This window comes from Podarcis melisellensis (genome assembly GCF_964234715.1).
Source record: "Podarcis melisellensis genome assembly, chromosome: 16".
Taxonomy (NCBI): Eukaryota; Metazoa; Chordata; class Lepidosauria; order Squamata; family Lacertidae; genus Podarcis; species Podarcis melisellensis.
This window is the reverse complement of record NC_138533.1, coordinates 18237639-18265187: the sequence shown is the minus strand read 5'-3', so window position 1 is coordinate 18265187 and position 27549 is coordinate 18237639. Positions and strand designations below refer to the sequence as shown.

Here is a 27549-nt window from a genome sequence, read left to right as displayed (position 1 = left end):
CAAAGGAAGCAAATGAAAATCAGCAGACTGGAGTGTGTGTATGCCACTTGGTGAGAGACGAAGGCCTTGGGCTCTGGCCCCGCCCTGCCACACACACACACACACACACACAAACAAACTCTTCCCTTGCTAGCAAAGGAGCCGGTAACTTCCCAACGCCCTTGCCAAAACAGGGAGGAAACGGCAGCTGCCCCTGCTTGCCAACCTGCCCACAATTCACATGGCTCACAGCCTGTGTACACATGCTCCGTCCCTCCCATTGCCAACCCTGCCACTTTCCGAACTTTCCCAGTGGAATCCAGGATATCCTGGATTCACAAGAGAGCCTCCACACAACCTCGGGGTGCCAGCTCAGGTTTTGCAAAAGCCTTGCATCCAAAATGGCCCCTGCAAGCTGGAGAGGTTCGGCATATTCTTCAGAGCCAGTATCATGTTGTAGGCCTGGAATAATTCCTGCCCAGAAGTCAACGAAAGGCTCTCTGGCTGAGGAGGGTGATGCAGCCTTTGCTCACCTGGTGCCCTCCAGATGTTTTGGACAGCAATTATCATGAGTCTCAGGCCAGCACAGTTGTCTTGGGCTGCAACTCCATCATACACATGCACTTGCTGGGGCTAATGGGAGTCCTATCCCTAAACAGCCAGAGGGGGTCTAGGTCGGCACAGTGCAAAGACCTGGGAACAGGCACTCAGTGTCACTCACGTCCAAGCAACCCAACAAAGGCTTTTTAAAAGGTTGGCTCAAAGTCACTAACACGGGTATATGGGAGCAATCAAGGCAGTAGGTTGCTGTCAACTTACATGTGCATGCTGCCAGCTTCACAAAATGTTCCTTAACTGAACCATCAAAGTGCAATATCTGACACTCATTGCAGAAACCAACATCCAAGCCGCTTCCCTTGGCTACCAAACTCTGCCGCCTCAAGTCACATTTTTACACTCCACATCTCTTACCAGCAGTGCCACTGACACTCCTCATAATGTAAATGCCACCTTGCTAGAACAATGCAAAGTCCCACCTCTCCCAGCATCCTGAAGCCAGATTCCTTCTGGGGCGCTCTCAAGCATGGCACGGCAGCAACAGCTACCCCACTTCTGCACCCTCGGCAACCAGGTAATCGAGGGGCAGACTGCCTTTCAACAAAGGTTCGAAGCTCTTGCAGATAATAGCTACTGGTAATTTTTACTGCGTTAGTAAATTGATAGACCTACCCATGGATTTTCCGACTCCCTAGCCAAAATAAAATAAATCTCACTTTCTGCAAACACACACACTAACCTCAGCATCCTGAATATTCAAAACAAAGCCAAAACAAAGTAAATTAAATATTGAACTTTATGGGCAGAATATTTTGCTTACTAATATTTGCGTGGGCACCATAGCTCACATGCAGAGCCATACACTTTGCATGCAGCTGTGGCACCTACAAAGTTTGCATATGGCAGAGCTGGGGTGCCCCTTCTGTCTGAACGACAGAGTAGACCAGTCTCATTCAGCCTGGTGCCATCCAGATGTTCTCTAGACTACTAAGCCAGGCCAGCTGTCGGGGCCTGGAGTCCAATGCTGGCTAGGGCTGATGAGAGTTGCAGTCCAGAACAACAAGAGGGCACCAGGTTGAGAGAGGCTGGAGGTGAGAATACTGTGTTAGATTAACCAATGCTACAATTTAAGCCTAGTACAGGCTCATGTGCTATTGGAGAACCACCACAGAGGGCACGCTTTGCATACAGAAAATTCCAGGTTACCAGTTCCTGCTGGCATCTCCAACTGCCTGACTCAGTAAGGTGTAGTACACACAAGCCTGTAATGTGAACCCTCCTTTCCACTCCTCCGCTCAATGGCACAGTTCAAAGGGTCCCGAAAGCTTCTCCGCCAGGCTGGGTAAGGCTTTTGAAAACACCCTCCCAGCAGCTGAAATCTATTCTGCTCCAAGATATAATAGGAGGTATTGTGAGGTCTCTGTTTGAACAGATCAGCCTCACCCAGCCCAGGCACAACAGAAGACAGCTTTTTATTATTTTGGCTTGCAGATAGAAACCCCGGATAATTATTTACAGTGCAGGCCAAAGAGAGCGCTGGTTCTGTTTTGCATGAGGCAGAGGGAGCTGGGCGAGCTTTGCAAGCAGAGAAAGAAGCCTGGCAGCTGCAACAGAAGGCAGCTTTTGGGATGAATGAGTCACCACCCCTTTAAAAGGGGGAGATGTTGGCTGCAGTGGGATTGACTGACGTGGCACTGAGGGCTGGAAAGACCACTGCTCTGCTGCCTGGGTCAGAAATACGAACAGCCATGTGCCCAGAATTGCCATATGGGCAGCTGCCAGAAATGGTGGGCATAAATTTAGAACAGGATTAGGCAAATTCATGAAGGAGAGAAGGCTGACAGGCATCCATTAGCCATTAACTAAACCTCCATGCTCAAGAGCTGTTTACCTCTGAATAATAGACGTTCAGAATATAGATACTGAGGATATAAAATGTGGTCAAACCATTGCCTTCATGCCCAGTATTAAAGAAGAATCTGCCTGATCACCATTGAAGGCAGAGGTGGGTGGACCCAGGTTTATTTTTTCTCATTTTCACGTAAAAATGTCATGGCCGGTGTTATTGTTTATTGATCTATCTCTTTTGGAAGGCAGCAGGGAGACCTAACACCACCACAGCATTTCTAAGAAAATACGGTGACATTCCGAGAACACTCTGCACATGCTTAAACACTGTGTTGTGAAAATGTCATGTGACTCAGGTGATTATCCTCTCGCAAGGGCACTGCATAAATAGCTCCTGCCCACATGACAACCAAACATCCAACTTCTCAGGAAAGTGAGAAACGTGGAAAATATTTTCAGGAGCACAATGCTGGTTCCTTGATCTTGCCGCAAAAAGAGCTGGCTCTCGCTCAAGTCAGAAAGGTCACCTTGCTGGCCCTTTCTTCCTCAGCCTTGTGGGCGGCCCTCTTTCCACGCCAAGGCATGCCACCATCAGCAGCTGGCACGGCACCCAGCGTGTGGGAGCCTCTTTCCTGAAGGGGCGCTGTCCCCAGGGTGTGGCGGGCACTTTGCCACGTTGCAAGAATTCGGGGCCGGCCTTCTGCTGGAGACTGTAAACAGAGCAGAGTTTTCTTGCCGGTTGGCACAAAGCTCTGGCACATGCTCAAGAGACAGGCAAGAACAGACCAACCTGGCTGCGTTCCCCCACGTTGGTCCATTGCCGGTTCTTCACAATATGTTTTTATTGGTTCTATTAATACCCACCATGCCAGAAAGGACACCTTGCTTCCTCTTGCCCACATCTGACAATCACGGGGCTTAACAAGGACATTTCTAACTGAACTGTTTTACCCGACTCTTTCCCAATCAGATCGATTCCATTCCCATAAATGTGCTCGTTAGCAAAAACCCAAACATAGGTGCTTTCTAGGTATTAAAGGAAGTGAGACAATTTCATCCTTTTTAAGGCTGCATTTGCACCATACATTTAAAGCTCTCTATCACTTTAAACAGTCAATGCTTCTCCCCTCAAAATCCTGGGAAGTGCAATTTGTTAATGGTGTTCAGAGTTGTTATTCCTCTTGCAGAGATACAATTCCTAGAGTGGTTTAACAATCCATCCCTCTTCCCAGGGAACTCTGGGAATTGCAGCTCTGGGAGGGGGACAGCAACTCTCTGCACCCATAACAAGCTATACTTCTCAGTATTATATTTTTTTATGGGGGGGGGGAGAGACCTAACTGTTTAAAATGGTAACATAGCACGTTAAATGTATGTTTTGAACGTGGTCTAAGTTACCTCTTTGTGCTAGAAGGATAGGACATTTTTAATGTGCCCCTCAACCGATTGCTCAGTAGTAGACTGCATACTTTGTCTGCAGAAGGTCCCCGGCTCAATCTCTGGCATTGCCAGGTGCTGCTGCGAAAGCCTTCCTGCCTGAGACCCTGGAGTGCAGCTGCCAGTCCGTGTAGGCAATACTCAGCTAGATGGCCCAATGGTCTGAGTCAGTAGAAGGCAGTTTCTTTATATGAATAAAGTTTGTCCTCAGTATCTAAAAACAATATGGGTGTTATATTGGAGTGGATGAAGTGAATATTGTTTATATATAGTGGACAGACGAAGAATGGGAAATCCCCCTACCTTCTGAATTTTGTTTTCTCTCTTTTCACCACTTTTCTATTTCTTCTTCTTTATTACTCACTCTTTATGTTTTTTATTGTATTTAGACCAAAGTCTTAGTTTGGACACAAAAAGGGGCAAGAGATTTGATAGTAAGTTTTGTATTTTTTTTTCTTTATATGTCCTAATGCAATTTAAAATATAAAAATAAGATCACGCTCACTTATAACTTTGGATTAATCAGCTATCAAAACATGCAGCCTTACTCATGTGTGTTGATTATTACATCAAGCTTGCAGGAGACAGAGGGTGGGAGCAAGGCAGGAAGCACTTGTAAAAACCGTGCACACCTCTTAAGCATCCCCCAAGACAGCTAAGGATGGTCTGGGTAGACAAAGGAGCTGGCTCAGCCCACACAAGAGTCAAGGTCTAATCTGCAAAGAAGTCTAAACTTTCAGAAAGATGCCAGTGTAATTGATGCAGTTATCTATAAACAGCTGTATTGCATGTACCTAATGAAAGAGGTTAGCTCAGGGATGGGGGGACCTGCAGCCCTCCAGATATTGTTGGACTTGAACTCCCAGGCAGAGAGGGGGGAGAAGGGAACTCCAGTGGTTGTTGTTTTGCTTCCCCTGCACTGTCTCAGCTTTGTGGCTATTGGTTTGTTTCGGACTCCAACACCAACCATACCCAGCTAGCATGAACAACAGTCAAGGATTATGAAAAGTCGGAGTCTAGCAACGTTCAGAAGGCTATAGGTTGTCCCTGCCATGCACTAACTGCATGCATTCTGAGTTTGCATGCATTTGGCCAAGTCTCTTTTCAGTACCAAATCTGTGTCCCTCCCCCCGCCCAATCCTTGGTGCAAAACAAAATGTGGGATGCACAGAGCAACGGTTTCAGACGCAACTGAGCCAGATTGGCAGCCAGCCCACGTGGCAGCACAGAGCTTTGCTGCTGGGTAGGCAGCCCGGTTCCCCAGCCTCACTGCCAAGAGAGCCACTCCCCAAAGTGGCATTCATGGGTGTCGGATCACATGTCCAGGCCGGCGGCCGCTTTGGCTCCTGACCACGCTGGAGGAAGTAAGCAGCTGAGGCCAGAGAAAGCAATCCCTTCCTTTCCAGGGAGAAGTCGCTGCCTTTTAACACTGCCTTTTTGAAAAGTATACCAGCTCAAAGCTATCTGAAAAAGAGCACGGAATCAGACATGTTCTAAGGCCACGTTCCCTTAATTGCAACCTTCCAGAGGCCACATGTGAGTGGGTGGGGCCAGAGGCAAAAGTAGGTGGAGCAACCAATGTGAATTTGAACAGTAGGCTAGGTTTTATTACACACTTTCAAAGACACTTCTCTTTCCTCCTCCGCCCAAACAAGCAAGATGCAGTGTCAGAGTTCAAGGACACATTGAAGTCGGGTGTAATCATACTGGTTGCAAAGTGGGGGCCGCAGTGTGGCCGAAGGAAGAGTCCCAAGGGCCAGATAGAAAGGTTGGAGGCCACATTTGTCACCTGGGTCCAAAGTTCCCCATCCTTATAGTATGGGCAGAACACAGGGTGATGGGGGGTTGCACAGCTGTGTGTCCATTAGGGGCAAAACTAGGCTTTATTTCACCAGGGTCAAAGACCCAGTTTGGCACACACAACCCATGCACATTTGCACACACACACACACACACACTGGGAGACTCAACGGCACCCCCTCTGGAGGCTTCACTCAGGGCAAAAACCCCCCATAGTTACCCCTTCCATAGCTACGACACATGCCTCCCATGTGAGACTGGGCAACACTAGACTCAGTCTCAGTTGAGTTTCAGCCAGGAAACCTCCACAGCCCCAAATAATGTGATCTAGCCAGGTGTCACGATTTTGACCTGTGCTTTCAAGGGTCTTGCCTCCTTCCTTGATGTCTCAGGAGGACTAAAATTGCCAAGCAAAGTGAAAAACCAAGAGGGCACTCGGTTTTTCTGCCTGGCTTGAGAGCTTTGGTATTCACTGTCTTTCCTCCTGAACCATCTAGGCTGTACCCACCTTGGCCATGCTCTGCCCACCTGGTGGAGTCCCCTCCATTCCCAACAACATTCCACTCCCTATCTAGGAGATTCCACCCCTGGATTCCCAAAGTTGGAGCTACCACCAGAGACACAGAAACCCTCACCAGGACACAAGTTGGTGCATTCCAAAGTTGCCACAGCTGTGAAGGAAAAGAGAAAGGAGGAAAGCAGCCAGTTGTTCCGGCTGACACAATGGACCCATTGAAGGAGGAGAAAGAGAAGCAGCAATTGTGGGACAGGTGGACAGCTCAAGATCTACAAGTCACTTAAAAACCCTTCTCCTGCTGCTGGGATTTGGGTAGACTGAATGCAAGAGGCATGAAGGCTATGGATGAAAGACAGACAGAAGCATAGACTGTGCAAAATGGAGAAGAATGCTTGGGGAAGGGCCTTTTTTTTATCTTAGCAGATCAAGGCAAAGGTATTTGTCCACATAGTTCCATAATAGGCCACTCGCTCACACAGCTCAATCTTGACTGTCAAGAGCATGATTCCACCAAGTTGAAGAAAGCACAACCAGAGAACAAGTCAGTCTGGGTGTTGAAACAAACCTAGTGCAGGAGGTCAGATCTCCCAACAGGGAGGGTGCGTGTGTGTGTGTTTTAAAACTTCAAAGCTGGGCAAGGGGAGGAGACTCCAGTTGCTATCAGAGAGTCTCTTTGCAGCTGCTTTGAAATAAACACAGTGGGGGCTGAGATCTGAGGACTGATAGCCCCTCCACCCACCATAAGGCAGGTAGGAGATGCACTGCCAGCTCCCTTGCAGATTAGAAGAACTTTCTGGCCAGGTGCATTTGCAAGAGCTGCTGCATTAGCAAGAGCTTTGAACCATCCAGACGCCCCATCAAGGAAAGCAGAATTCCGCAACCTGCAAAAATTATGCAAATGACGGAATTCACCAGGGCTGGTCCTAGAATGAGGCAGGGAGTGGGGGAGAGTGCTCTTTTGCTCAGGTCCTGCATCTGGTTGGCTGCTGTCAGAACGAGGAAGCAAAATTCTCTCTCCACCCTCCCTCCCTCCACCCGAGCCTCTATACCAGGCACAGACAAACTCGCCCCTCCATATGTTTTGGGACTACAACTCCCATCATTATTATAGCTAGGAAGTGGAAGGGACAAGCAAAATATAAAATGGAAGAATGGTATAAAGAGGTGTGGGATATAGCTATTACTGTAATGATAAATTAACATGGGCCATTAAGGTAAGACGGGAAATATGCAGGAGAAATGATTTCGAGGAGATATGGAAGGTGTTTGTAGAATTTGTACTGTTAAAACAGAAAGGGGTCAAACTATCACAAAAGAGGTGTTGAAATTGGAATTGTCTTGGTGGTGGGGTGCACATTTTTATTCTTATTATTTATGATTATTAGTTTGTCAAAATAAAATAATAAAAATTAAAAAGCACTGTAGTGCCACTTTAAACAGTTATAGCTTCCCCCAAAGAATTCTGGGTGCTGGAGTTTGCTAAGGGTGTTAGGAGTTGTTTGGAAGAGTAGTACTCCCAGAGTAGTTTAACAGGAATTCTCTTCACAAGGAACTCCAGGAACCATAACTATGAGTGAAACAGGGGTCTTTAAACACCTCTTGGCAAACTACAGCTCCCAGGATTCTGGGAAGGAAGCCATAGCTGTTTTAAATGGTATCAAGGTGCTTCAAAATATATGGTGTGACAATGTCAAGGCGAGACTGAAAACACTTACCTGTGGTGGCATTGCTGCTTCCTGCAGAATTTCTCTGCTCAGTTTACCATCACCACCTTCTCTCCCTTGTCACGGACTCTGGAGGCTCTGCCAAAATCATTTAACCTCCCACTTCCTTTAAAACTGCTTAATGCAGGTTTTAATGCAGCAGACTTTCAACACCACCACCTTTGCATCTCAACACCAGACCAGTATTAGAAACTGAGATATGAAAGCTAGGAGCTAAATGGCACCTTAAATCTAGGGTTATGGGCGCAACAACAAAATGACTAGGTGCGCTCCCCACCCCACCCCACCCCCCGTAACCAAAATACAAAGCTGAAAATGAATGAACTGCATCTAAAATATTATGTTCCTTTTTTCACATGCTCTAGTCCTTCCCCTGCCCACCCCCCAAATATTCTTAAGAGGGTCTCTTCTCCAGTCTTCAGAGAGTACTGTAGCTGGAAGTGGCGAGGCAGAAAAAGTACATCCTTTCCTTGCACTCTGCAGTTTTAATCGGAAATCTTAGGCGCAGTACTGTGCCCAGAGCTCAGAAACGGCTTGCGCTAATGAAATTCCCTGTTGCAAAATGCGCCTAGAACAATGGGAGTTTCGAACACTGCACCAGACTACATTTGGTTGTAGGAAGAGGTCTTAGGTGACATCCATAACACCATACATTTAAAGCACACAGCTGCCTTCAAAGATACCCAGGAACTGTAGTTTGCACTTCAGAGCTGCAGCTCCCAGCACCTTTAGCCAAGTACAGTTGCCAAGATTACTTGGGGGAAGCCGGGTGCTTTAAAGGTGCTTTTCAGGTATGGTGTGGACACAGGCTCTTTGGAGAAATGAGACAGTTCATCTGCACAACTCTGCAAGAGCCAGACCGCTCCTTAAGAGCTTTCCAATGTGGAAAAAGAAAAATCAACACGCTCCGAGAACTAAAACTTCTGCAAGGAAGCTTCTCGCAGCCAATTGGCTCATTCAAACCCAGCAAGAGAGCAGAGTCCGTTTCTGCGGGAAGGAAGCATGCTTGTCCCATGCGTCACACACAGGGGGGGAAAAATCACCCCAAAGGGAGAGAGAACTCTGTAAACTCCTATAAAGCTTTTGGAATGTAAGAAGTCCTGGGTTCAAGGCCCAGGTAATGCAGGGGAGGTCCCCTGGAGAGTCAGCATGGCCCTTACTGAGCTAGTTGGACACTTGGTTTGACTCCATATAAGGCAACTTCTTGTGTTCGCCACAGAGGGGGGGGAAAGAATCACATCAGTTTGGGGCAGGAATGGCAAAAGCTCTGAAATAGGTAAAGACAACATTTCTGTTGCCCTTAAAAGGATGCAGATATTGGGGTGGGATGCAGATATTGGGGTGGGGTGGGGTGGGAGTGAAAACTGGTCTTCCTGCATTTTCCCTTACATAGCCCACACTGTCTTAGGAATGGCTACCTTCTGCTCCAAGTAGGTAAGCCACCATTCACCATGAATAGAACCTTCTTGCCCAGAGGCAGTGTACCTCTTTAGTTCTAGGTGCCAAGAGACCAACCTATTGACCCCAGCATGTCCTGCTTGCCAGCACCCACAATGTGCTATTATTATGAGTTGCCTTTGTATCCCACTTTTTTCTCCAAGGAGCTCAAGGTGGCATTCATGGTTCTTCCCCTTCCTCAATTAATACCCAGAGCAAGCCTACAAGGTAGGTTAGGCTGAGATGCAGTGGTTTGTCTCCCAGATCCTAGTAGTATGTGTCCCATTATAGAAGAGATTGGGGGACCTGTGGCCCTTGCCAGATATTTTGGACTGCAACTCCCAGCAAACGCATCAAGGACAGCCATGCTGGCTGAGGCTGATGGGAGTTGAGGTCCAAAACATTTGGAGGTGCATGTGAGGTTGGGGGAAGCTGTCATCCATTATAACACTGTCTCCCCATCCTATTAAGCCTCCTGAGAAGCAGACCCACAAGCCATTCAAACAAAGAAGCAGCTGGAGGCACGATTACCTGGAAGGGCTGGCCAACACTGCAAGTCTCTGGCCCAGCTCCTTGCAGGCTGCAAAACTTCCCAGAGGGATGAGCTTCTTCTCCCAGGCTTCCGCACACAGATGCCAACCTCCAAATTCAGTGTCACGTTAATTATGGGGGAAATCTGTTGCAGGTAGCAGAAATGTGACACAAAAGCAGCTACTGTCACTTCACAACACTTTCAGGCTTTCACAAAATTACTCATGGCAGTCTTCCAAGCATTTCCAAACAACAAAGAGGGCTGGAAGCTTTTTAAAAACAAACTTTTCCAAAACTCAGCAGAGGTCTCACGAAGTTTCTCTGTGCAGGTGGGAGCAACATCTCATAATATGCAGTGCATGGTATTCCGCCAGCGCTCCGTTCTTCTCTCCGGATAAAGAGAGATAAAGATGAGGGTACCACGATGGGGAGGAAACCTGCCCCAAGATAAGGCTGGCGGGCCTGTCTCCTCCAACATTTATTCTCCCAGGGAGAACGATCTGAATGCATTCACACCTTTATAATGAGAACTGCAATCTTGGCTTTAATAAGGAGCTGGGACTCTCAGAAACCAAAACAACTGTTCTGTTCTCAGGGCCACACAGAAGATGGAGAATAATCAACGACCTTCTGGAACTACGAAGTCAAAATAAGGGACTCGATGGCTATGGTCTGAGCTCCCTTCCCATGCTGGGATTAATATTTTTTTAGAGCGAGGATGACATATTAAAGACCCACATTCTGCAAAACTTAGTAAGTGTGGATGCAACCCAAAGGGGTAATGAGAAAGGATCTCAAGAATTGGACTCGGACATTTCTGTCTCTCTGAGAAGGTTAATAGGCACAGCTTTGAAGAATGGAGGAGTCAGGAAACTCAAGAAAGCTCTCTCTACACCCCCACCCCACCCCCGGCCCCTCTCTCCTCTTCACCCGCTGAAACGTGAGGGCAGCAGATCCCTGGTAAAGAACTGGCTGTTCCAAAGTGTGGTTTTGGATGCAAGGGGAAGAAAGCAGAAGGAATCAATTAGGATCTGAACAAGAGCCCCACCCAAAAGCCATCGAGGAAGCTGCTCAGGCAAGGACTGGGAGAGCTACAAACTGTTTTTTATTTTGAATATTTTATTTATTACTACTACTACTACTACTATTACTACTACCCTATTATTGTTAGTAAAAGGTTGGTTTCCTTGTTTCCTACCATTTGTCATGGGCAAATAGCTAACCTGATTTTGTCTATGTGTGGGAGAAGGGGGCATTCAGGAGGTTAACTTTTTAAAATAATGTAGCTCCTGTACCAGCTAATAAATTTTATTGACTGTGTTGGGAGGACGCAGACTACGTATTACACTTGCTACAGAACCACTGTAGCTCAGGGACAAGCAGCGCCATGGCACCCAAATGCGTCTCAATGAATTCTTAATGGCTTTGGTGAATTATTAAATGAAGAGCAGCATCAAGCAGGAGGCAGAGCAGGGGAGGGGCTGCTTAACCCTCTCCTCACAGTTCCTTCATGCCCCAAGATCTAGCCCCCTACGCTGGCTGCTTTTGCCCCTGCAGGGCTCCAGCTGAATGCTTAGGGCTAAAATATGCATCTGAAACCCTGGCATGGGGAAGAAGGGTTGAAGGAATGAGCAGAACAGCAGCCAATAGGAGAAAAATTAAGCATCGCCCTCACCCTACTGCTCCTCCAGTCAAAGTTACAGCCTCCCAAGGGTGCTTTTCTTTCTTTTCTTGTATAATTCAAAGGAACTTCCTAGACCTCCCTTGCTTCTTCCCATTCATTCCATGTGGCTAATATAACTCACATAGAGGTGTTATTTTAACAACTCATGGGCAAATACTGATACCAATTGTAGGCATTAGGTACTGTACTATCATGTTCCTTGTCTTGGAGCAGCAGTTGTTCTCAGCAAAGCGCAAACTGGATTCATTGTTAAATTAAACAGACATCCGCTTTCCAGGTTTTCTGACTTGGTATCTCTCATAGACCTACCTGGAGATCTTGGGAATTAAACCAGGGACCTTCTGCCTGTGAAGCTGATGTTCTACCACAGAGCTATGGCCCTTTGCTGCCAGTGGTGTAACAGAACCTGGAGGGAGCAAGTTCTGAAACTGCAGCAGGTGAAGCTACCTGAGAAGGGCTCCTGTGAGTGATGCCTTGGCCTGATGGCACAATTGCAGCCTCATTCTATTGTCTATATAAAGGAAGAGAACGGGGCCCTGGGCTCAGAGAAACCTTAGGGATGAAAAGGTGGCAAGTTAAGTGCTTCAAGGAGTTTATTCTTGGCATGAAAATAAACAGGCAGCATCAAGGCTTTGCGAGGGAAGGTAAACAAGAGACACAAACAGGAGCTTTCAAAAATTGTGGTAGGGCGATGGCAGGATGATATTTTGTCAAGGTTCCTGGCATGTAAGAGGGGAGGAAATGCAAAATCCAAACCAAAGTTTTGCACAGGGACACCATTTCTTCTCACAGGATTTGGTTTTCAGCAGCTGAATTCCCCCACCCATGACCAGCCATGTTTCTGCCCCAGAATACACTCAAGGCATTGGATTATGGACTCAAACTGCCAGCAAAGAGATTTCGCCAAGCCCATCGTTGTGGCTGAATGTCACGTTTTGCCTCTCTGAGGAAGGAGGCGCCAGAAGGGGCACTGGAGGGAACAAACAAACACACAAACACACACAACAACCAACCCGCCTTGCTTAAAAACGGCACGTGAACAGGCAGGATCTTGGATTGCCAGCAACAAGCCACCAAGAATCCCAAATCCTTGGAATAAACGCTTCTTGCCGGAGCAGAAGGGCGTTGGCCACAGCCATGAGTCAGAAACGGTTCTGGCACAGAGTGCCAAGCATGTGCTCCGCCCTTTCAAATCCAAACCGCTGGCTGGTTTCTATGGAGTGGCCAATACAGAGCTTCCACAGCAGCATCCCTAGTTCCCATTGGCCCACTAGAAGATGCCAAGAACAGGGGCTGATGGGAAGCCTCACCCGTTAGGCACACGTGAGGGGTACAGGGCTGCCCCGGCTTTGTCTGTGCCAGATCAAAGATCTGTAGCCATTTCTGTTTGGGGACTGGCGTGAGCCTTGAAGTGCCATGCCTTTACCAGGCTCCCCTGCTGCCTAGCTTTCATACTTTTCCAGGCTCCCTTACTGCCTGGCTTTTAACATGCGTCCCGGCGAGGTTTTTAGGAAGGCAGAGTACGTAGCACATAAAACCCATTCACTCTTACTGCAGGGAGGAGATTAGAATCCAAGAGTAGCACATAGAGATGCAGGTTCCAATCCTGACAGCCTTGTCCAAATCATGCACTCCAGTCCTAAACTCTTTGCAGGGTACTTGCAAAGACAAATGCAACTTTGTACACATAGGGTATGATTCAAATTTATTCAGTGTTGCTCTAACCTGCTACAGATACCCAAGAGGGGAAAGGGTGCATCTTGCACTGATCAGCTTCCCTGTAGAATCGCGGCACTCACCCATGCCCACAAACCACAAGCTATGGGGCCTTTCTTGCGCTTTTTATATCTGTTGCAGATAATTGTATTTTAAAGAATGTCACACGTTCCAGGTAGAATTTTGCAAAAAGGTGACACGTGTGCAACCAAGACAAACAGAAGAAGGTGCCTCTTATCTTGTCCGGCCAGCGGCCCATCACATCTGGAATTGTCTATTCTGGCTGACAGCAGCAATGATGGCTTTCCGGAGCATAGCTCGGTGGTCTGCATGTCCCAAGTTTGATCCCTGGCATCTCCAGGTAGGGCTGTGAAAGAGCCCTGTTGGAAACCCTGGAGAGCCACTACCCAGTCAATGTAGACAACAAAGAGCTAGATCAGGATCTCCAGCTGTTTTTGGACTACAATTCCCATCATCCCTGACCACTGGTCCTGCAAGCTGGGGATTATGGGAGTTGTAGTCCAAAAACAGCTGGCGACCCAAGTTTGGGAAACCCTGAGCTAGATGGATCAATGGTCTGACTCTGCACGAGGCAATATACTATGTTCCACTTCTGTTTTGAGACGCAGCTGAACCATGGAAAACTTGTATTCTACCACCCAGCTTCAGGCCATTCCATACATCATGCTGAGCAAACAAAGCCACATAGGGGAGGGTCTGATAAACAGCAGTTGGTGATAAGAGTCAAAGTCTGACTTACATACAAAGCCAATTTATTTCAGTGTCACTGCCCGTCCATACCAACACAAGGCATTTCTGGCAAACCAACAGCCTGAAAACAGGGGTGGGAGTTGAGGAGCAGCCAGCTTCATCAGGTTTAGTAAAACTTCCTTGCCTGCTCACCAGGAAACAATCCTTACTCGACACAGGTGAGTAAGCAAGTGGTTATAATATGAGCACAATATACCTGGATATCAGATGCCGGGGATAGACAAGGGGAAGGCACAGACCCTTTTATGCCCAGCTTATAAGCTCCCTAGACGCTTCTGTCTAACCACTGCTGGAAACAGAAGGCTGGGCCTTTTGACCAAATAGAACAAGGCATTAAAATCCTAAGATGATCCTAAGATTTAAGGGGACATGATCCTAAGATTTAAAGGGAGCCCAGAACCTGATTCAAGAGTTAGGGCTCAAGGCATAGAGCATGCCAACAAAGAAAAAGTGCCTCTGAGCATACATGAACAATTTTTTGCTCCCCACCAAGTTAACTACAAAGCTCCTTTAGAACCACAGGGACTTTGTCGCTGCAGCAAACCTGCTCAGCAACTCTGGCCTATCTCCAGGCTGTTTAATGACAACTCAGCCTATGGCTGTTTGGAGCTTCCTTGTGTAGTTCATAGCTGGACGTGCCCACAAAAGTCCTCCAAGAACACAGCCCTCCAGCGCAGATCATAGATCACAGAATTGTAGAGTTGGAAGGGACCCCAAGAATCATTGAGTCCACCCCCTGCAATGCAGGAATATGCAGCTCATTTTTTTTACCGAGTCAAAAATTAAAGGTTAAAAACTAGCATGATCCGCTGTGTATCTGTCACCGCACTCTAATTGGTTATGGCAAGGGTGGCTAACCTCTCACCTAGGAGGGAGGCCTGATGTAGACCCCCAAGACTCAACTGATTTGGCAGTGGCAAAAAGGTAAAAAAAAAATAAAGTGGGCTCCTCTCCACTCAGCTACTTGATGGAGAATGCCAGAACACGTGCTTGTCACCAAGTCCTGATGTATTCACTTCTGGTTCTCATGGTCACAATGATAAGCTGGAGAAAGCTAACAAAAGCATCAGAAACTAGGGGCACACCAGCCTTGAAGAGACAGACCACATCCTACCCGGCTTCCTACCCGCGGGAACCATTTGTTTGCCTCTCTGTTTTCAAACAAGAGTCTTGGACAACAGTTAAGAGAAGTAATCCAGCTGCACAATCCTGATAGTTGCCTTGCCAGGGTGCAAGCAGAGTCTGGGTGGTAGAGATACCGAGTGGCTGTTTCCACCCAGCCTCCAGATTAATGGACTCCTGAATATTAATGAATGCCTACATGTATGCCCGTGGGGCCTAGCATGCAATGCAAGTAAGGCACCCTAACTACTAAAAAGTCACCCCGAGGGGGATCCACATGCTAGTCAAAAAGAGAAAATCCATTCCTGAGACAGGGCAAGTGCAATGCAAAACTGATATTCTATTATTATTATTATTATTATTATTATTATTAACAACCACCAAATATAAGAGTGGAAGGCACAAACGGAAAGGAACTGAAAGCTGGTGAATCAAGAATTCTAGAAACTCCAATACGAGCGATATGTTCAAAGGGGAAACAATTGTTACGGATGGGGAGACTTCGTCACGCAGCGTGCTTTGATCTTTGTAAAGCTACCACTAAAAGGGGAACATGGTAGAGGACTTTGCTTCCGACCACAGGCGGGGCCCTCCAGCCACCTCACCCCCACGCAATGTCTAGCTCTCTCCTCCCCCCCCCCCCGCCCCTGCTCCGCCGGGGAATTTCTATTTGTCCTTCGAAATCAATGAATTACGATTGTAGTTTCCCTTCGGCTGACTCACACTGCCTCTTGTTTGCAGTCTCAAAACATTTGCTGCCTCCCCTGGCAACTGCTATTGCGGAGCTGTCGGACGAGGCAGGCAGGCAAACAGGTTAATTGCAAAGGAAAACCTTTTGCAACCAGCCTTGCAAAAACAGAAAGACAGGTAGCCGGCGCCCCACGGGAGGAGACGCAAAAGGGCCCCATGTGGCACAAAGCACACGGTTGTCAAGACCCGACGCGTGGGCTGCAAAGCCTGCCTGCTTCTGGGGCACAGCACAATGGCTGACAAAACAGACACCTGGCAGCTAGACGGGACTTCCAAAAATATTTCCTGCTGCTCTGAGTTTGTCTACTCCTACAGAAGAGAGGCAACGCTACAGAACATGCAAGTGCAGTTGACAACAACTATTTCTTTTCGCTTTAGTTAAATTGTAGTTAAGCACAGGGGCATATTAAAGAAATGGCAACCGTGGTTAGCCGCCCCGTGAACACACCGAATTGCTATCAAACCATAATCTGAGGCTTGCAGTATGAATCATATCAGCTGCAGCATACCATTGCAGATGAATCTTCAAGCAGGTTGGGGACAGAGGAGAATAAAAGACACACCTGTAATGTCTCTACCTCCTATGTCTGAAGTGAACATGCAGCTCCCTGTGCTTCTCCCAGGGAAAGGGGTTAGTTTAACCTCTGCTTTGCTAGTAAAACTGAATTACTGTGTGGCGAAATGATGCATGTCTAAAATGCATGTCACCAACATGAAAAGTTTGGAAGCTCTGCAGTAAGGGATATTAAGTCCTACAACTCACTTGGGGTGAGCAGGAATCAACACCAGATGACCACGCAGGTCTTTACAAAAGCTTGGCCAGAAAGCATGGGTTTTTGCAGGCAAACAAGCCAGCAAAAACCCTTGCGTTGCGGAAACTTGGGTGGAATTAACTGCAAACCATTCCTTGCCCTGTCTCTGTCTCTGACTTATTATTATTATTATTATTATTATTATTATTATTATTATTATTATTTCAGTTGTCATTCACACAGTGCATTTCAAATCTGTAAAATGCTTTGCAGACATTGTTTTAGTAACCTGCACCACAGTCTTATCAGATAGAAATATTGGCCTATCATCTCAGTTTGGCAGTTGAGGGACCAAGCTAAAGACCAACTAAGGCTGCAACTCTGAGCACAGACAGCTGGGAGCAAACCCCTCTGAAATAAATGGGGCTTAGATGTGAAAATTAAACGCATGTGGGTTCCCAGCTTGAGTCACAGCCTGGGAAGTTCATCTGAGTACTTCAGAGGTAATCTGAGGCAAGGCGGATTCACCCGCCTTCCCCAGCTGGTGTCCTCCAGACGACTGGAACTACAACTCCCATCGCTGCTGCAATGGCTGCACTGACTGGGGCTGATGGGAGTTGTAGTCCAAAACATCTGGAGGGTGAAACAGGCTGGGGGAGGTTATCTTGGGTAATCTGCAACTTTATCCTGATATGCTACATGCATGCATTTACAAAACTGTTGTTCAGGCTTGTTTTTTGAAGTGCTTTATGGAGCACTTGCAAGTGATAGGGAATGCAGCCTCTCCCCCCCCCTTCAAAAAAATGCCCACATAAAGAACCGCCGCTCAGCACCCAGTGCTGCAGCCTTTTCAAATGATTCTGCCACACATGGCACAACAGACCCATGATCTAAATGGAGACAGGCTCGCATTGCCATTGAGATGAGCACAAAGTTATCTAAAGCGGGATCTGCAATGGGACACATGCAGGTTAAATATAAAACTGAGCTGCATGCGGGTGGCATCTGCAAAAGGCATTATTTCTGGGAAAGGGACTCTGCAATTTACTCAGAAAGGACCCAACAACTCCCCTCCCCCGCCCTCACTTCTAAGGCTTCTCAGCAGAGAAGGCTAGGAAGCCACAGCAAAGCCAAAAGCTGTAGGAAAACTGGCCTGCAGACTTGGTATAAGGCTGCTGTAGCCTCCACATTCCCTGCTGCCTATCAGGGTTCAGTTACCGCCTGAAGCCAAATACTGGCAGGGAAGGCAGGAGGAAAGAGGGTACAGTTGTTCAGCATGCAAGCACAGCGCTATCAAACCATGCAGGGCAGAACACAGTTACTACAGCTGCACCTTGGTTCCTTTAAAACACAAAACCTCCAGGTTGAGTTTTGAAGTTCCTAGTCCTTCTGGTTCAAGAGAAAAAAAAACCAAACAACAAAAAACCCATAACAAAACTCAGCACTGAGAGAACACAAAAAACTATTTAGAAACTAGAGGTGGTGAGGAAGCGGGGGGAGGACGGAGGACTGCTACTCGCTATAGTTCCTGCTCCTTTGCTATGACCACCAGGTCTTCCCCTCTGCACAGCCTGTTTCTCTGCAAGTCTGAACTCACATTCTCCAGCACATGCCTAAGAAACGTGGAGGAGATGCATTCCCCACCACAAAAATGCAGCCAACGCACAGTAACTAAGCGTGTGGCGCAATCTGCCCAGTGTGCACAATTTATTCCAGTTGCAGAAATTTAGGATGAGTGGAATGGAAAAAATATATAATCGCATAATTCCTCCACCACACCCGAATCAAATATTTGAGCCAACACAGAAAAGGCTGCGTAGGAAAAATCTAAAACGGAGACAATGAGGGTCAGAACGGGCGCAAATTCAGCAAGCAGTTTGTTAAATCAGATGCTCCCCTGGATGGAAAAGGGTTCAGCTTGAGTAAAAGTGGTCATGGGTGGGCACTTCAGAACGGAATGTTCTCCTCTCCAACCAGCAGAGCAGCAAACATAGTTTGGTTCTACTGAAGATAGAACTTGCTAAGCTTAGAAGTCCAGGGAATCCTCCAAGAGAATGAAGGGTGTGCCTTGATAAGAGAAGCACCTACCCACCGTCTGCCCCAAGAGCTTGCTGACATTTCGTGGACACCCCAAACCCAACGGTGATCTGCCACACAGAGGCTTTTGGCAAACCACTCAGACAATTCATGAGACAGCCACATACACAAATAGTCCTTGCCCAATTTGGAGTGGAGACTAAGCTGTGTACAGTATACACACTCTCATTCAAGTCTGCACTCAATGCGCTCCTAGCTGCTGCTAAGGGAAGCGGTGTGCACACAACACGAGCCACAATCCATATCTATCCTGATGTTTCTTGTGAAATATTTCATTTTAATGCACTTTCCCCCAAACCAGCTTGGCTCCAATTTGAGAAAACAAATGACCCAGCTGTGTTTTAAGCCAGCTTGAGTTGTTTTCAACCAAGACTTACTCAGAGTGAACCCATGGAAATGAATGGAGCCACCTTAGCCATGTCCATTCATTTCAATGGGGTAGGCAACGCAGTGCCCTCCAGATGTTATTGGAATAGAACGCCCATTGTTCCTCTCCCCTGGCCATGCTGACTAGGGCTGAGGGGAGCTGGAGTCAAACATCTGGAGAGCACCACACTGAGGACCCCTTAATCTGGTCAACACAAGGAGGAGGCAATTTATGCAATCTTAATGGAGACTATTGTGCGTCGCCTCATTGCCGGCACCAAAGCCATCCCCTGCACCCAAAACCAGGACATGGATACAAAATATTAATTTGATGGCTGTTGGTGGAAATTTAAGAAAGTTTTTTTTTAAAATTCTGATTACTCCAAGATATTCTGAACAGAACACAGCTACAGTGCCAAAGAGAATAAAGCTGGGATCCTTGCCCCCCAGCTCCCTTTCTAAGTTTGGGGGGTCCATCCAACTATTGTTTAAGATATGCTGGCCACATACCACAGAGGTAAACTTTCCACTGCCAAACTGGGAATTCCAGGCAGCCGCGAAAGATACCACAATGCCCTCAAAAGAGGAAAAGAAAGTGTTCATTGTCAAGCCTGAACGTGGGCTTGGGGAAGAATATGCCACCGCCTCCTGTGCCCACAACAGAGTCGCAGTCTTCCCAGCTGGAGAATGACATTCTTTGCCCTCCCAGCTCATATGATGGCTGCCAGCTTCCATGCCCGCTTTGGTCCCTGCCCAAAATCCTTGTGGGCCACCATCCACCGGGCTTACGCTTTTGACGCAATCCTGACTACGGACTCCAAATCGTGCAGAGGTGTTTGTAGGATTTTCTCTTTTCTTTTTAAGGGGGGGGGGGAGAGCGGAGGAAAACGCTGTTTGGACCAAAGAGGGTACCCTCCACCCCCACCCCGAGCGCACCCAGCCAGCCCCTTCCCGGGCGCCCTACCTGGCCTTCAGCTCCTTGAACTCCTCGCGGACTTTGCTCAGCTCCAGCTGGAGGCGCGCCCGCTCCTTGGCCACCGAGTCGAGCGTCTTGCGGGCGTCGGCCAGCTCCGCCTCGTAGGCCGACTTGATGCCCGTGACCTCGCGGCTCACCTCCTCCTCGGACTCGGTGATGCGCAGCCGGAGCCCGGCGTTCTCGGACTCGAGGGAGCGCACCTTGTCGATGTAGATGGCCAGGCGGTCGTTCAGCTCTTGCAAATCCTCCTTCTCCTGCAGGCGGGTGATGCGGGCCGGCGAGAGCGGGGTCGAGGTGCCCCCGCTCCGGGTGCTCCTCTTCTGGCCGGGGGTCTCCATGGCGCAGGTGGGGGTTCGGGCCCTGGCGGACGAGGAGGACGAGGGAAGCGGCGGCGGCGGCGGAGGCACTGGAGGAAGCAGCAGAATTCCAACGCGCCTCGGCTCTCCAAGTGACAGGCAGTCTGAGTCACGGGCTTGGAGGGCAGCTCATATAGCTTTGGGAAAAGGCGGGGGAGGCCGGGAAAGAGGAGGGGAGGAGCTAGGCAAATAGAACCAGCCCCTCATTTGCATAGTTAAAGGAAAACTGCCCAGGACTGGGTTTTTATCACATTCTCTGATGCTTCCCTTCTTCGTCCGCCTCCCTCCTCCCGATCTGCTTTGCCTTCCCCTCTGCTCAGGGAGTTTCGACGTTCCAGAGATCAAGAAGCCTGTGCGCCTACTGGTTAGAGCAGCCTTTTCTCAGACTGCGTTGGAATGCAGCGCCCACCATCCCAAGCTAGCAGAGAAGGTGGTCAGGGACGATGGGAGCTGTAGTCCAACAGCGTATGAGGACCCAAGGTTGAGAAAGGCTGGGTTCGTTGGAAGGGAGCCTGAGCACCATCTAGTCCAACCCCCTGCAATGCAGGAAGATGCATGCAGCTGCCCCATACGGGGATCGAACCTGCAACCTTGGCATTAACTGCAGCATCACGCTCTGAGCTATGCAGGCCAGGGTTCGAATCCTCATTCATAGGGAAGCTCCCAGTCGCCGGCTCTCAGCCTAGCCTACCTCGCAGGGTAGGATTAAGCCTAGGGGATTAAGTGAGGAGGTGGGAGGGGGAGAACCATGTGCGCCCCCTCGAGCTCCTTGGAGAATAAAAAAGGTGCGGTATGGTGAATGCAACAAATAAGGGCCAGTTGTTTCTGTGTGGGTATGGGAAGCAGGAATGCAAACGGTGCAGGTCTTACACTGAAAGGGGACAGCGCGGTTGCCGGGGAGTGCTACCATGGATCTCCCCACTCCAAAATAAAAACAAACAAAAATACCTTATACTGCAACCCCAAAAGCAGACCCACATTGCCAAAAGAGATGCATCTCTGGAAACCCCCGGAAGAGCGGGCCGATGTACTTACCCCTCTCGTAAAGGAGCTAAGCAGCTTTCCTTTCTCAACTCTCCACATTAAAAGGGCCAGAACCCATTCTCCACCCCTGACCACTAGCAAGAACTGAAAGAGAAGTCGACTCCACGCTACGGCCGCACACCATGCATTTAAAACACTCCCAAGAGTCCTGGAATCTGTAGCTTACCTGTCACAGGGATACAGTTCTCAGCAGCCTTCACTACTGTTCCAGGATTCAGAGGCTGGCAGTGCAGAGACTGTGAGTGAGTGAGAGAAGTGCTTTAACTGTAGCTGGAACCCCCGCAGCTGGAACAATTTGCTCCAAATTATCAGGACTCTCTCATTGCAGCCTCCATTCTGCAGCCAATGACAGTCCACGCTGGGTCAACCCTGCGAAAAGATTCTGCTTTTCCTCACTTGGCTTGTAGGTAGCTTTGAGAGGCTGCCATTTTCAGATACTATAGTGTGCTTTTTGGCACTGCAGTGGGGCGCTGGCGGGGGGGGGGGAGGCAAGTGAAGCTTAAAAACTGCTTTGTCTTCAGTGCCCAAAAGATGGGGCTGGTTTAATTTGTCTAACAGTCGTTTCCCTCTCCTCAGGAACCCCCTGGGAGTTGTAGTTTTCTGAAGGGGACCAAATCAGTAATAGAAAAGGCCAGCATACTCACTAAACTATAATTCCCAGGATTCCAGGGTGGGGTGGGGTAGGGATGGTAAATCGTTATAATTCATCTAGTATAATTTTTGGTATGCAAATATGCCTTCGCTTGGGAGAAATGATCTCTTCACTGAGCTACAATTCCCAGAATTTCCTGGGAAGAGTGACTGGTTATTAAACCACTCCGAAAATTATAGCAGCTCTGTGGGGGGAATAGGGACCTCCTAGCAACTCTCAGCACCCTTAACAAACTACTGTATCTGGTGGTATCCCAATTCAGAATTCACTGGCCCACCCCACCCAAATTGGGGGCCAGAATTCCCCCTCTTTGCTAACTCCCAGCATCTCTGGAAAGCTTTATGGAGCTAAACAAGGGCACGTAACCCAGTAATTCTTGCTCCCCAATCCCACAAGACTTTGGGTGACCCTGGCTGTTGCCCCTAGCATTGGAACTGCTCCCCCATCCCACCAGGCCTATTGGGGCACCCAAGGGGCAAAATCACTGGTGACCTTCATCTCACCCAACCCAACAAGAGCCTTCTGCACTTCTGATGCACCTCTTCTTGGAGCCTTCCTTGCATGTTCTCCCCACTGCAGGAAACACTGCCAGACCGCTTTCTTCCTCCATCACAAATCCAGCAGGAGCCTGTGCCCCCCCCCCCCCATTTTCGCCTTGGGTGAACAAGAAGTCACTGTCTCTTCCATGGGTACCCAGGAAACTGCTGCCTTCCTTGCAGGTGCTGGCTTCTCCCTCCACCTCTCAGGAACAACTTCCAATCCTGCACGAGCTGATTACTCCAGCCCGTTCATCCTGCTGCAAGGCTCCCTTGCCTCCAGCTACTGACTTGCAATCCGAGTCCCCTCCCCCCCCCCACAGCTACACCCCTGGGTCATTTCCAGGCCCTTGCAGCATCTCACCAGGCGTTCCTCCCGCCGCGCAGGGGGTCACACTTTTCTCCCCAAGGAGACTTTCCATTTACTCTGCTTGCAACCTCTTCACCCGCTGCTCAAACAGCTGGAGTTGCTGCTGGATCATGGTGTCAAACAACTGGCTCCACTCTCTCAAGTTGTTTGCTCCACTGCCCCCTCAACAGCTTTCACTGTTCAAGGAGTGTTGCTGTTCCTCCCTCCATTTTGACTCCAGACACCCTTTGCTTGCAGGCCTTTTCTGCCTGAAAACACAGATCTCACATCTGACACCAGTATTGCTGGCCACCCCGATCTCTGCTGAGTGGTGCACGGAATTCCAGGGCTCTAGGTACTTAACCAGGGTTTGTTATCTCTTTGGGAAATTAAGGTACAACAGAGGCTATAGTGTCTTTATGAAATATAGTACTTTGCTCCATATTGGCCTACTCTATTTGTCTCTTAATGACACCTCTGTCATCCAGTCTCCCTGAGCAATAAAACCGGCATAGGCATCTTCCCTTAATACTCCAAATATTAGTTAAATTTACAACATTTACTAATTTAAGGGGATCCGCTCCCTGCCCCCAAACTCATAAGATCACCATCCATGCACTTTTTTTTTTTAGTGAACATTCCCTAGTAGTTGCTGACAGAGATTTATATGGTGCTTTTGCCCATCAATTGTTCAACTTACCCTTTTCAGTGTTCGTAACACAATTTAGTTCCCATCAGCTGTTTAGATTTTGTTGGGGGCAAACTTGATTCCCAGCAAGAGGGAAATTAATCCAAGCTTGTTTCTGCAGCTCCAGAGGAGAGGACCTGAACCAATAGGTTCAAATTACAAGAAGGGAGATTCTGAGTAAACGTTAGGATAGGGCTGCCATATGTCCAGATTTTCCCGGACACCACTGTAATTTCAAAGGCGGAATTGATGTTTTTGCTTTTCGAAATATGGCAACCCTACATTAGGTGGTGGACTCTTTAGCTGTGATTCCTGCATTGCAGGGGGTTGAGCTAGATGACCGAGAGCCAGTGTGGTGTAGTGGTTAAGAGCGGTAGTCTCATAATCTGGGGAACCGGGTTCTTGTCTCCGCTCCTCCACATGCAGCTGCTGGGTGACCTTGGGCCAGTCACACTTCTCTGAAGTCTCTCAGCCCCACTCACCTCACAGAGTGTTTGTTGTGGGGGAGGAAGGGAAAGGAGAATGTTAGCCACTTTGAGACTCCTTAAAGGGAGTGAAAGGCGGGATATCAAATCCAAACTCCTCTTCTTCTTGCGGTCCCTTCCAGCTCTACAGTTCTATGATTTTATGATTCTAACTCTCCAAAGCACCTTATTCCCAGAACTGTAACTCAGAGGAAAGATCTAGCTGGCTGGATTGTAAACCTAACAGTATGATTTCCAAATGTCTCTGTTTACTAGTGAAATAAGAATAAAAATGGGGTCCCTTCAAGGGGTTCAGCTTCTTAAGAAAGACTGGATCTTCGGAGAGAGCGTACCTTTTAAGGCTCAAAAAATCAGACAGTAAATGAACAGAGACCAGACCAGGATATACAAAAGCAAAGTGGCTATAAGCCTGGTCTTTATTAAAGCTGTTGCAACAGAGTGCTCCCCCCCACACACAGGAGGGGGGGAGGGACCCAGGACAAAGGTGTGCAAGCCCTTATATCAGGGGTCAGCAAACTTTTTCTGTAGGGGCCGGTCCACTGTCCCTCAGACCTTGTGGGAGGCCGGACTATATTTTTTTTGGGGGGGGGAATAATGAACAAATTCCTATGCCCCACAAATAACCCAGAGATGCATTTTAAATAAAAGGACACATTCTACTCATGTAAAAACACGCTGATTCCCGGACCATCCGCGGGCCGGATTGAGAAGGTGATTGAGCTGAATCTGGCCCCCGGGCCTTAGTTTGCCTACCCATGCCTTATATAGACATTTTAAATGGCCCGTCCTGGAGCCCAAGACCACCACCCAGATACATCGTACCTACATCACAGAAGAGGCAGCCTACAGCAGAAAACCTGTCTTCCAGGTTACCTGAGAATGATAACTGATTACATTATTTGGGCTCGCCCTATTCATATCTTAAATGTGCCCTTAAGATAGGATTTGTGAAAGAGACAATGGGGAGATATCCCATTTCCTTCGACCTTGCAGAGAAATATTTGAGGTCATTTTGGGAGAGAGAAAATGGTTCCAGGAGTTTTCTGTGGGTTTCAGACATGTGGTTTACATATTTTGATGGATTTGCTTGGTACATATATATATAACCTTAAAATTCTTATAACACTAGGGACAGTACCTGGTAAATCATCTTGTTTCTTTTCCTTTTGGGGAAGGCTGTGTGAACATTTTGCCAGACTACCTCGCCATTCTTCATATTTTCATTTCTCTTTTCCTCAGATCTCAAATTAAATATGTGAGAGGTGTGTGTGTATATACAGTAAAACCTGGTGGCAAGATTCTGATTTGGAGTTTGGGGGCAGGAGATGAAGTGGACTGGGCCAAAGGACAAAGAAATGGAAGGGATCTCCAATGTACCAGAGAGGAAACAGATGTGATCCTGAAATTATGTTTTGAAGTGGCTGCAAAGGCTTTTTGGGGACTGGGGTGTGTGTGTGTGGTTTGGAGGTTCTGACCCACAACTCTTGGAAAGGCCAAAAAGTAATAGACAGATTCTGGACAGACTGAATCTGTGATTTTGAGCTCCAGAATAACTGCTTGACTTGCTTGAGCTGAGAACTTTTTGAACATGCCACAAGCAACCCTGTGTAACTGTGTGGTTCACAAAGAATAACTCTGTGAAACCCCAAGGCAAACAACCATGCAGGCAGCTGGCTGGCCAGGGAGCGGGAGAAGTTTAGGTCTATTTTCAGACATTGCTTATTTTTCCTGCAGGGATATTTCTTGCAAGATAAATGCTGTTAATTTGTGCTTTTTACATGTTTCTGGTGTTGGGACCCCGTGAATGATTTGTTGTTGTTAGAATTGCTCAGATAATCATTGTGTGTGAAAAATGTCTTTGAAATGCAGATTTGACTAGATATGCATCCAAGAAGGAAGGAGGAGGCCTGGAGGATTCCTGAATAACTAGAGATGGTTGGAAGCAATCAGCACTGTGCTGGGTTACGAGAAATGTGCTCCCATTAACTTTTTCTGTTATTTTTATATAGGATATTGAAATATACTCGGAGTTGAGTGTGAATTTCATGCTCTTTATTAAACTCGCAGTAGCAATGAATGAAACTTTCCCCAAAATGTCTAGCTATATATACATTATTTACACAATGTGCCCTGCATGATTGGCTAATTCTGGCCTGCTCCTGCAGGCCAATCAGGTTGCTGATTCACTTCATCCAGGAGCCTGATTGGCTGCTCCTGCAGGCCAATCAGGTCGCTGATTCACTTCCACCTGGAGCTGGCTTGGGTGGCTCCTACAGACCAATCAGACAGCTGCATTCTGGATCCTATTGTTCTAGGATTCAGCTCAGTGCATAACAGATATTCTTATGGATTGTACGTGGTCAGATGCACATTTTCTAAGAGGAGGGTGATGTTATGAGCTGGGGGTGGGGGTGGCAAATCCTCCTAAAATCTAAAATTAGCAAATGTTATAATTTAGCTAATGTTTTGAGTACAGTGGAACCTTGGTTCTCGAACTTAATTCATTTCAGAAGTCCGTTCGACTCATGAAACGTTCGAAAACCAGGGAGCGGCTTCCGATTGTTGCAGGCACCCCAGAAACAATAGCCGACAGCCGCATTGAACACCTACTTCTGGGTTTTTGGCGTTTGGGAGCCGATTTGTTCGTCAATAAGCTATTCAAGAACCAAGGTTCCACTCTATTAAGGGAAGACGCCAGTCATAGCATAGAAATAAAGGCTATGCTGTTTTTCCCTGTTCAGGAGATCAGATGATAGAGGAGCCCCTTAAGAGACAAGGAGAGCAGAGCATTGGGCAGTTAAGGGCAATTTGACAATGCAAATAATACTTAGTGGATAGATACAGAAGGAATGCGGGGAGGAGTTTGCCAGGGTTACAGTGAGCATGATGTCACCACAGGAAAAAGTGCCTTTTGCAGGAGGCTTTTGAAATGAAGGTTTACCAGGGTGGGTGGGTGTGCTGAAAGCAGAAGGGGAAGAGTTGTTTTCTGAAAAGGCTTCCGAGGAGGAGGAGGAGGGAGCAGGCAGCACTCCATGCAGGTTGGCTGGGAGAGGCTGCAACCAGAGACTGGGGAACATGGCTGACCTCTCTCTGGACCCAAGCCAGCTGGAGCAATGGCAAATGTAAAAAGAGACACTTTTCAGGTGTAATGTTCTGTACTCCCTCCATTGAAGGCTTCAGATTGTAAATAAACCATATTTCATAAAGACACTTGGCAAACTCCTTGGTTTGTCAAGAGTGTGGTGGCATTTCAAAGGTCAGTATCTGTTGCCGCACCCAGGGCTTTTTTTCTGGGGGTACTCGGTGATACACATACCCCTAAACATTTTGTGACTCCAAGTTTGGCCTCATTGAGGGGCAGTACAGTGGTACCT

At 47.8% G+C, this 27549-nt stretch overlaps 1 protein-coding gene across 4 annotated transcripts in view; it reads right to left on the bottom strand.

Moving 5' to 3' along the window:
- The window catches only part of LMNA (lamin A/C), a 44401-nt gene extending 23868 nt beyond the window's left edge, over positions 1-20533 (bottom strand). For 3 of the 4 annotated variants that reach the window (XM_081892376.1, XM_081892377.1, XM_081892378.1), the window contains exon 1: positions 20054-20533. In XM_081892376.1, coding sequence (XP_081748502.1) covers positions 20054-20403 — 350 coding nt within the window. In that variant the 5' untranslated portion in view covers positions 20404-20533. The remainder of the gene's footprint in view (positions 1-20053) is intronic. The other variant, XM_081892379.1, reaches the window with a different exon arrangement.
- Positions 20534-27549: the final 7016 nt, after the last annotated feature.